At 33.7% G+C, this 10,942-nt stretch overlaps 1 protein-coding gene and 1 long non-coding RNA gene across 2 annotated transcripts; one reads left to right on the top strand and one right to left on the bottom strand.

Annotated features, from left to right (window-relative positions):
• Positions 1-297: 297 nt before the first annotated feature.
• On the bottom strand, positions 298-4,293 carry LOC134228755 (endonuclease III-like protein 1). The gene is made up of 4 exons (XM_062710452.1): positions 3,846-4,293; positions 1,662-1,832; positions 1,001-1,266; positions 298-576 (listed from the first exon to the last, which is right to left on the bottom strand). Exons 1-4 carry the CDS (start codon positions 4,248-4,250, stop codon positions 396-398), a joined length of 1,023 nt encoding a protein of 340 aa, XP_062566436.1. The 5' UTR covers positions 4,251-4,293; the 3' UTR covers positions 298-395.
• Positions 4,294-4,342: 49 nt separating this feature from the next.
• LOC134228756 (uncharacterized) lies at positions 4,343-10,713 on the top strand. Its single transcript, XR_009984065.1, has 3 exons — positions 4,343-4,478; positions 9,573-9,625; positions 10,638-10,713. It is a non-coding gene; the product is annotated as an uncharacterized LOC134228756 (long non-coding RNA).
• The last annotated feature ends 229 nt before the right edge of the window (positions 10,714-10,942 follow it).

Raw genomic sequence — 10,942 nt, 5'->3', positions numbered from 1 at the left:
TAGATCACCTGAGAATCATGTAACAACTTTTTAACAATTGACTTTGGTTCCTTTTTTAAACAAGAGGCCATGAATTTCACAATTTTTGTTCCCCTTCACTCATAGATGATTTATGCCAAAATAAGCTGAGTGGTTGAATTGAAGAAGCTGAAAAAATGTTCAAATGATAACACACGGCGCACGACAGACGAAAACAGATAGCAATAGGGCACCTGAGTTTAATCAGATGACCTAAAAATCTATTGGTAAAATTAAAACAAAACAAATGTATATACTTGTATAGTATACATATCTCTCTAAACATTTTGAATAACACTTTATATCTTTTTCTTTCTTGCATATTAAGTAAAAGTGTTATACAAGTAGCAGCAGATGTACAAGCCAGGCTGATTAATTCATTCAGTTTCTTCTTTGACCTCTTCCTTCTTGATTTTCTTTGGGGAAGGTGTCTTTTTATTTGTTTTGCCAAAGGGACAGATGGGTTTATTCAGGCATTGGTAGCACTTTGGTCCTACTGGTAGACAAGTCTGTTGTCCAAACCCAACCAGTAAATGATTGATTTCACTCCAGTTTTCCCTGTAACAAATAAATTGTATTTTTTACTGCAATATAGCTATGAGATGTACTGTAAAATTACTTGTTTCAAGGGGTAAAATTTTTGTAGCTTGAGGGGGAAAATATGGTTTCAGGGATTCGATTTCATCGGTTCAGGATAGACTTTAATCAATTTATACTCTTGCAAAGAATTATAATATTTTAATATAGTCTCTTCATACCATGAAATCAACAAAAATTAAACCTCCATGAAATTTAATCACTTCATAGTACAAGATCTATAACTCAATCCATGAATTGATGAAAAATATTATAGAGTGTTCATATGTTAAATTGCTTGAATGTGTAAGTTTATATGTTTGCCCAGAGTCAAATGAAATAAATTTACCAGTAAATTCAAGACCAAGTGGCTTCTGTATTTAATATGCATATTATAAAATGATACCTTGGTAACCAGTCCTCCAGTGCTTTCCTTGTATCCTCCGGCTGTTTTGTCGGCTTTTTGACCCAGCCAAGCCGATTGGAAATCCTGTGAACATGTGTGTCCACTCCAATACCCTGAACCTGATTCCAGGCACACTTCATCACCAGGTAGGCCATCTTGGGTCCAACTCCTGGCAGCTTACATAGCTTCTCCACAGACTCTGGAATATCTCCATTGTACTCCTCCTGTAGAATTTTGCTTGTCTTCTTTATATACTCCACTTTTCTCTACAACACATTTGGAAATTGAATAAATATATATATATATATATTAATTAATAAAAAAAAAATCAATTAAAAAAATTTAGCCGGTAAAAATATTGTTTTCAATTGTCATTCTATTTTTAATGTTTCAATGCATCTTTCCACTGCAGGGTTTATTGATATTCAAATTATTTGAATTTTTATTTTGAAAAAAAACGCTTTTCCCCATAGACTTCAATGCAATCTTTGCTAATTAACTACTTCTTAATTAATGAAAATTTTGAAAATTTCTCGTGGGCAATCCTTTTCCACTAAAAATTGCTTAAATATAATGTCAGTGTATTATGTACTTGACGAACATTTCAGGGTAGGGAATTAGGTCCCATTAGGGATGGAAATCCTTAAATCAGTAAACGTACCCTCCAGAAACCAACAGGATAAATCAGCTGTCCTAAAACTTCATCTGAAGTCTGCAATATGCTGTCAATGCTGCATCCATGCTCCCTCAACTTCTTCATGGCCGCTGAGGTTATCTGGTCCTTCGTTTGACTTGAGAGCATGAGTGAAACCAGGACTTGATATCTGTACACCTATTTCAGATACGAGAAAAATAACACATAACACTTTGCACAATTTTAAAATTTTATAGAATACTCTACATAAAAAAGAATATTTTCAGGGTTGTCAATCTATTTGTAAATCTAAATTGATGTACAATTTTGAAAACTGGTAGATCATACATCTTCTTTTTCAAGGCTTTGACTACATGTGTTCATGCACCTAATGAATATCAGTTCCAGAGAATGTCAACATAGGTGTTGAACATTGATCTCCTTCAATCAGTCAGTTTAACATGAGTGTCTTATGCCTGTATACGTTGTATTTCCATTAGTTAACTCTTCAGAATTAGAGGCGCGTTTGGTCGTCTGATTGGGACAGCATGGCATTACGATTACGGATAATACAAAACATGCCAGTATCAATCCAATTTTAAATGTCAAGTGCATTTGTCATTCTAACTAAAGAATAGAAGAACTAAAAGACATATGTTAAAGAGCGAAAACCCTAACTTTATCGTCCATTAATAAAAATACGACATTTCCGAGGTACTAGTATGTGTATTGACTTTAAATGTACCATTACGATAAATAGATACATACGATCACCAATACTAGTAGTTGTAAATCAATATCCTTGTCATCTCTACTGTTGATTTAAATAAAGTCCACAACAATAAATTATTTCATACGCATTTCGTTAAGATTTGTTCATCGACATTCAACGTGTTGTTTACATGTTTATGTTTTACGTTTGTCCCAGAAATCCCGCGAGATTTGAACATTCTCCGACTTTTTCACAAAAGAGCGCACTAAGGACTATAACTCTTCAATAGTGGAAATAGAACGTATTAACAAAAGCAAGAACAGCTGATTTTTTAAAAAATCTGTTACACAACTTTTTTTTTCTAATGTGAGCTCAGCTTGAAGTAAAGTATAAACTGGATATATGGTAGGTTTAAATTTTGAAATTGAGTGCAATATTGCAAAACTGGAGAACTTAATTAAGATAGAGTAAATTTACATGAGCTCCCGGATTCGAACCTGGGCTCCTGGAATCTCCAGTCAGGTGCTCCACCAACAGCTATCTGGCCAACGGCGATCAAACCCAGCTGACCCCCACATTCCTCTCTCCTTAAAGATCTTTGGCCCTCCAAAGACCCCAACCCAGGCTCATCCTTTCCAGGACTCTCACCTTCAGTTCCAGGGCATGGCAAGGCACCAAATGTAACAGGAGATGAGAAAAGGCAGTGGACCAGACCAGAGATTCAGGGGGCCTGGATTCAAATTCTGGTCTGGTCCGCTGCGTTTTCTCCTCTCCCATTACAAAAGTAACATTGGCTGTGTAATGTAAATAGTGAGGTAGTTGATTGATCAATGCTGGAAAGTTTAGTGAAAAAATTCTCCCCAACCGTTCACAGAAAATCTTGCACCGTATAGATGGTTTTCCATTGAGTTGATTTAAGCAAGAGTTAATTATTCATCATGTCCACCATATTGTAAGGCAACACTCCCAGATCCCTTTATTATTCAACCAAGTTCAATTTAATTGTTATACTGGTTACTGAGGTAAAGATAACACTATTTTTCTTATTAATACATGTATACGTTTGTTAAACCCTCTATTAATTTTTTATTTTAAAAATTGTAAATTAAACTTTCCCAAATATATTTCTGGCATGCATGTTTTAAAAATTGGATGCTCAAAGAGGAAAATTCACTGCTTTGCCCTACAAGATGGTGGCTAAGGAGAATAACTCTTTGGCAAAATATGTCATAGGAAAACCATCTATACTAAAATACAGAATCTGTAGCGTAATCAGGGTCAAAGACTAATATACAAAACCTAATGTTGCGGGTGTGCAGCTACTATTGGTTTAACCATTTAGCTTTGTCGGTAGAGCATTGGATCTTAAATCTGAGGGTTGTAGTACATTCCAAGCACAGTGTGACCCACTAACTGATTTGTACGTCATAACTACTGAAATTGAATACTAAATTGAATATATATACACATATCCAGAGTTTGTCATTCCAAAACTTTACCTCAGGAGATGCAAGAGCGTCGCTTATAACATCACAACCCATGGAATCTACAGGAGCATCCCTGTTTTTCCTCATCTCGTAAATATTTTTCAGCTGCTCCCTCCACATTGGGGGTTCCCAGTTACAAAGTTCTTTCTTCACACTGTCGACTGTCTCAGACTCTTCATACTTTATTTCCACCTTTTCCTTTATTTTTCTTTTCCGCGGCGGGGCATTATTTTTTGTTGCGTTGGACGACTCTTGCAGTTGCTGAACATCAGTTTCTACTTTCACTTTCACAGTAAAACACGATCTTGTTGCACGTTGGTTAAAATACGGCGATTCCATGTTAAAAGATTTGAAACCTTTTAAATTATGACGTGTAAGTAGTTGGCAAGTTTTTAAACCAACTCTAAACAAAGTCATCTGCAAAATATCAATAAACTATGCATACTGGCTAACTGCTTGTATAAGCACATGCTTGCCGCCATAAGTCAATTCCAAGGTCAAGGTCAATATACCATGCTGAGACAAAACCAAAACTAGAACGTAAAAGACTACCATCAGCATAATGGCACTGGACCCAGGACAGAAATGTCCCATGGTACTGTTATGCGGGAATTCTCATCCAGAATTGTCACAACTAATTGCACAGTAAGAAACTTCCTTAAATTTACGCTAAAATGGAAACAAAATAGTCTATCATTGTTTATTTATCTCTATTATGGGCAGTGTCTATATACACGACCGTCGTGTATATAATTTCAATGACTATTCGCACGACCGTCGTGTATATAATTTCAATGACTATTCGCACGACCGTCGTGTATATAATTTCAATGACTATTTACACAACCGTCGTTTAAACATGCATTGTATATCTTTTCTTGTTTGAGTGCGAGACGGTTCGTCCCCACAGACCATTCGCACCGAGGCGTTTCGTCCCAATTAAGACGGTTCGCATGCACGACCAATTATTTGGTTACATGTATCTGATGTATGTAGTAATTGTCACTTGTTGACAGAAATCATTTACTTCTTGTTGACTTTTGAACTTTGTTGTATTAATTAAACCATTTTTTTCAATAAATTAAGGATATGGAATCTGTGGAATAAACAATTAACATGAACAAATGACCTGATGCACTGATTTAATTCAAACATCTCAGTGCCAGTGGTGCCGATATCTTGTATAATTGGGGAAATATTGAGAACAAATGATGCACAACCTAAATAAAATGAAAATTTCTCTCCATATTAGGAAATAAAATCGAGAACCTCTCTTTAAATTATTGTATATAAAAATGACCTCAATATATTTTCAAAAGGCTCTAAAATTTAATTTAAAAAAATAATTGTCAAACCTGCTTTTTTATGAACTTATGTTACTTTAAAAACAAAAAAACAAAACAAACAAAATTTTATTAATAATTCTCTTTGACTTCACAAGCAGAATCTCCCAATTATGGTATAGCACCTTCATTACAAAACTGCATGAATCAGACGATAAATAAACGTACCGGTAATTATATCTGCACGTGGATAACTATTTTATATGTATACTTAATTTTGATTAGTTGAAAGAAGGTGATTTTTTTTTTGTGAGAACCGTAAAGGAAGTGGAAAGTTTCCTCTCTTCATTATATAAAGAACATTAAATTGCTTTCGATTATACCGACTCTGTTTTCTTTAATGAAATTAAAAAAAAAACGAACGTGCTTTCAACGATATCATGTTATTGTATGCTCACCAAATTACCTGATTTATACAGTGAATTATACAATGTTTTATTTTAGATTTTCCAGGATTCGTTGACCTTACTGGCAAAAACCGATAGAATATCAAAATATTTGAGCAGTGAGTGCAAGTCGGGCACAATCTGAAAAAAAAAAGAACAATAGGAAAACTATTATAATTTAATGTTAGACTTGAATTGATCACATAACTATTATAATAATGTGTGAAATATCCACATTACAGGGGGAAAAAATTTCATCTACTATATAGATCTGCAGAAAATGAGAAATAAAAGAATTTGCAGGAAAGATCTTGTTTTACTTGATTATATCGTGAATTTCTACCCAGTAGAAGCCCGCTGGATTAGTTATGCTTCAATGCACCCATTGCACCACGTCAGCACCTGTCAAACTGGTAAAAATGGTGACAAAAATTCACCTTCTTTGGTCGGCTCAATAAAATGACTGTTCAGTAAAATAAATTTTGATTTATGATTTTTGAGCGTTGATTTCTTTTTATCAAATTCTTAAATTAAAAGCCCATGCACGTAATTCAATACACCGACGGGTATAAAATAATAAAATTAAGGTATATTAGATCTGGAAGTAATTTTGGGGAACGTAAGTTACTAACTGTACGCTTTCAATAAAAATGGGCATAAGGAATAATCAGATATTTTAAGTATTTTTATTTATTTAAGTTTAATACTAGTTTAAACTGCAAATTCTGAAAAATAAGTGCTGAAAAAGTTGCATCATTGTGTTCACTAGTCAAAACAATTAAAAATGACGTCTTCGATACGAAGTTCGAAACGTGCTGGTCTCGAGAAGTTTGGGGACAAATTTAGGGTACGGACGAATTTAGGGTAACGTTACACGACGATAAATGCGGTCGTATGGAACGCCAACACTGCCTTATAGCATACAACTATGCATTTACTATGTCAGTTTATCATTACGTGATGTGAACATATCTTTACGTTATGTAAATTTTTATGAGATTATGTAAAAATATCTTTACATCATGTCAATGCTGCATTACATGAAGTAAATACATCCTTTCATTATGTCAGCACTTCATAACTTGAAGTCGAAAATTCATTATGTGAAGTGATAATGTGTTTACTTTGTGTTAAAACTTTATTACGTGAAATGAATGTTTCTTTATATCATTTCATTTCTTTAATATGTGAGATCAAAATTGCATTACGTCAAGTGAATTGTGTTTTATAATTAAACTTATCATTACATTATGTCAAAAATCCATTCCTTTTTGAGAGTGTATATTTCTATTATATCAAAGCATTATTACATGATTTGGGTTTATCTTTATTTTACGGCGAGAGCATCATGATGTGAGGTGAATACATCTTACCTTTATGTCAGTGATTTATTACGTGGTGTAAAAAGTGTATGACATTATGTGAACATATCTTTATATTATATCAACACTTTATCACGTTATGTCAAAACTCCATTCCGTGATGTGGATATATACTTACGTTATGTCAACTCTTTCTTATGTGATCTTAAAATATCTTTATATTGTGTTAACTCTTTATCATGTTGATTCCAAAAGTGCATTACCTGATGTAAAAATACATTTACATTATCTCAAAGCTGCATGAATGTTGACGACCGTGTTTTTATGACTGGTAAGAGGGGGGGGGGGGTCCTGATTGATTAGGAAGAATTACAGGCACAAAATATCAGCCCCCCTCTTTTCCAAGACATAACTTTACAATAGAAAATGTAATGTTCATTGAAAGTATACAGCCCCCACCTCACTTTTTCTTGAAGCATAGTCCACTGAGGGTATAATGGGGTATATCTGACAAAAAAATTAAGTCTGGTCGAAGTTGGACCCCCCCCCCCTCCCCGAAATAGGATTTTCGGGCTTGGAGTGGACCATTTTTTTTATTTTTATTTATTTATTTATTTATTTATTTATTTATTTTATTTTTTTTTTTGCTTCTCAAGTTTTTTTTTCGGGCGAATATTTTTTTTCTGGCTGACCCCATCCCCCTCCTTTCGAAAAAGATAATACGTCACTGTATTTAGTAATTTTTTCAACCATTCCAGGGCCAGAATTCTATTACAAAAATCTACCAATCCCTCATCTAAATCAATTGAATATGCCTTAGTAAGCATTCATAGACACATATCAGTAGCGGATATGAGAATCTTGAATAAAAAAAATTCTTCAAGCCCGAAGGGGGACGGTTTATGGTTGGAGACCAAGGGGGAAAGCGGAGAAGCTCTCAGGCTTTATAGTTTTATATAAAAAAAAGTTTTCAACTTAATTCAGCTAAACTTAATGTGAAACTAATGCAATGTCCTACAAAGTAAAGCAATAAATTTATTAATTCTATGTACATGTAGATTTTGGTCACTAAAGATGGTAGGGCGGGATTTCCCCCTCCCCCCAACCCACCAGTGCACGTGTGTTATACGATGTGTTTACACTTTTAAAAAAAAGGAAAGTTCAAGACTGATAAAAAAAATTATGACAATGTTCTTAGTAAGATCAGAAGTTTAAGACTTTTATCCAAAAAAATCCCAAACAAACAAACAATTCAAAATAAAAAGAAAAAAAATGCTGCAAGACTCATAATATTTTATTTATTTAATTATCAGAATAAAGTAACGCCATTGAATTTCGACGTGACTTTAAGTCACAGTCGCAGTGTTAAGGCTTTGCACGTTTAAAGATTGTCAATCCTTTGTCGCTTAAAATTTTTATTTAAAGATGCCATTCCTAAATCGCTGAGATTTCTTCTACGACAATTATCTCTCCCGCCAATTTTAGTGCTTGCGGAACGCGGAAAATACGTTATACTCATATAAAGGCCGAGGATACCCGTGTTCGCATAACGTAATAGTGAATCGACATAATGTAGTAGTGTGAGTTAATATCATAAAGAATTGACATAATGTAATAGTAGGTTAACACAATGGAATTGTTGTTTAATTAAATGTCATAAACAGTAAACATAACGAAATATGCAAGAGTGTGTAAATGTCATAAAGTGTTGACATAATGTTATGGAAGGTTTACACGATGCAATAGTAGTGTGGGATAATATCATAAAGAATTGACACAATATAATGGTAGGTTGACACAATGCAGTAGTAGTGTGGGTTAATGTCATAAAGAGTTGACATAATATAATGGAAGGTTGACACAACGCAATAGTAGTGTGAGTAAGTGTCATAAAGAGTTGACTTAATGAAATGGAAGGTTGACACAATGGAATAGTAGTGTGATTAACTGTCATATGGAGTTGACATTATGTAAAGGAAAGTTCACACAATGCAATAGTAGCGTGAGTAAATGTCATAAAGAGTTGACATAATGTAAAGGAAAGTTCACACAATGCTACAGTTGTATGAGTTAATATCATGTGGAGTTGACATAATGTAATAGAAGGTTGACACAATGTAATAGTTGTGTGAGTAAATGTCATATAGAGTTGACATAATGTAATGGAAGGTTGACGCAGTGCAATTGTTGTGTTCTGTTATAAGGCAGTGACGGCGTTCCATACGGTCGTGTACATATCTCGGGTAATGTGCAGTAGCTATATGCAAGACGGTCGTGTGAATAGATTTTACTTAATATCTATGCACGACGGTCGTGTATATATCTCATCACTTTGCAATAGCTATTTGCACGACGGTCGTGTAAATAGACTTTCCATATAGTGCGCACGACGGTCGTGTATATATCATCGGCCTCTATTATGCAGCTTGCATCACTGGTCATTCACCATTTACCAGAGTCACAGAAAAATATCAAAATAATTTTGAAGGTGTATGTTTTAAGTAGGTTTGAGTGAAATGTCAACACATATATAAGTTAATATAGATAAATATACCAATGAGAAATATTGCCAAGAAAGCTAACAGTGAAACTGCAAGAGTTGTCTTACCTATTTTTTTCATGCCATGCATAATATTTTTTGACTAAGATTTTAAACTAAAACAAATGTTACCATTATACATGTTATAGGAGACTTGGAGTAAGATTGGGTGACATCAATGTTTATCACAAAACTAACAGAGGTGGGTATATGTTTTTATACATTTTTAAAACAATAACAGAGTAAAACACACTTATGATGAAGTACCAGGAATGAACGATTTTGCTTCTTTGCGTTTTTTAGCTCACCTGAGCTGAAGGTGCTAGTGAGCTTTTCTGATAGAAATTTTTCAGTGTCTGTCATTGTTGTAAACTTTTCACAATTTTATCTTTTTATCCAGAACTACTGGGCCAATTTCAATTAACCTTGACACCGCATATCCTTACATAAAGGGGATTCTAGTTTGTTCAAATGAAGGGACATGCTTTCCTTGAAAAGGAGATAATAACAAAATAGCAAAAAATAAATTGCATCATTGAAATATCTTTTTCTTATAAATAAGAAGCAATGGGCCAAGAAAGATGACACTCATGTGGAATCATATATTGTAAGAGAGTGTAGATTCAAGTTTGTTCAGATCTTGACACAAGGGTCATGAAGAATGGGGGCAACAATGCAGGATCAAAGTTTTACATACAGGAAATTTTATTTAATTCTTCTCAAGATCCATATAAGTAATGATTGGTCATATTGATTTGAATTTAAGCATCCTTAGTTAGTTCCAAGTTTGTTCAAATCATGACCCCTAGAGTTGGGTGTGTCCACAGTGAAAGTATTAATTTGCAGGGGAAAAAATCAGTTATCAAAAAAATATGTAAGCATCCTTATTTAAAGTTCAATTTTGATCAAACTTTACCTCCCCCTCCCCCTGAACCACTTATCCATTTAATCTTTTCAATGCTAAACTAATCTTTGCTTTTATCGTAGACACAGTGCTCAGGTGAACAATGTGGCCCCTGGGCCTGTTGTATCTGTTTAATTTACATTATGTACATTTGTATCAAAGAATTCTTTTTTATCTGTGAATTTAAAATTGAATTCCTGAAATTTAAAATAAAATTATATATAAAGTAATTATTAGCCTTAAACTAATTAATTTGAATTTTTCACTAAAGGGATTGAAGAAACTGATTTCTTAGATTTATTAATTTTAGAAACAAATGTAGAAATCAAAGAGTCAGTTAGAGGAAAAGATGTTTACATCATACAAACTGGCACCAAGTAAGTGAATTATATTTAGTAATGTTGATTTCTTGCTAATATCAGAAACATTAGCCTTTATAAGATATACAGTTGAACTTTGGTATCTTAAATACTGATATTTTGGATACTATGGATATGTAGAAGTAATTTTATTAGAAGCTTTTCTGATTTTTGTCTATCATCTGTCCATCCATCCATCCATCCATCCATCAGTACACCTGTAAACTTTTTACATTGTCAACTTCCTCTCATCCTA

Source organism: Saccostrea cucullata, unplaced genomic scaffold (genome assembly GCF_032062105.1).
Source record: "Saccostrea cucullata isolate Sc308-1 unplaced genomic scaffold, CSIRO_AGI_Scuc_v1 ctg4911, whole genome shotgun sequence".
NCBI lineage: Eukaryota > Metazoa > Mollusca > Bivalvia > Ostreida > Ostreidae > Saccostrea > Saccostrea cuccullata.
This window is presented reverse-complemented; position numbering and strand designations above follow the sequence as displayed.

Bases quoted from the DNA above. Each gene is read 5' to 3' on its own strand.
- LOC134228755 (XM_062710452.1), bottom strand. From the start codon at position 4,250: ATGACTTTGTTTAGAGTTGGTTTAAAAACTTGCCAACTACTTACACGT. The intron at 1,833-3,845 runs GTAAAGTTTTGG...TATCTGAAATAG, and splicing joins ACGCTCTTGCATCTCCTGAG to GTGTACAGATATCAAGTCCT. The intron at 577-1,000 runs GTATCATTTTAT...TATTTGTTACAG, and splicing joins CTGGAGGACTGGTTACCAAG to GGAAAACTGGAGTGAAATCA.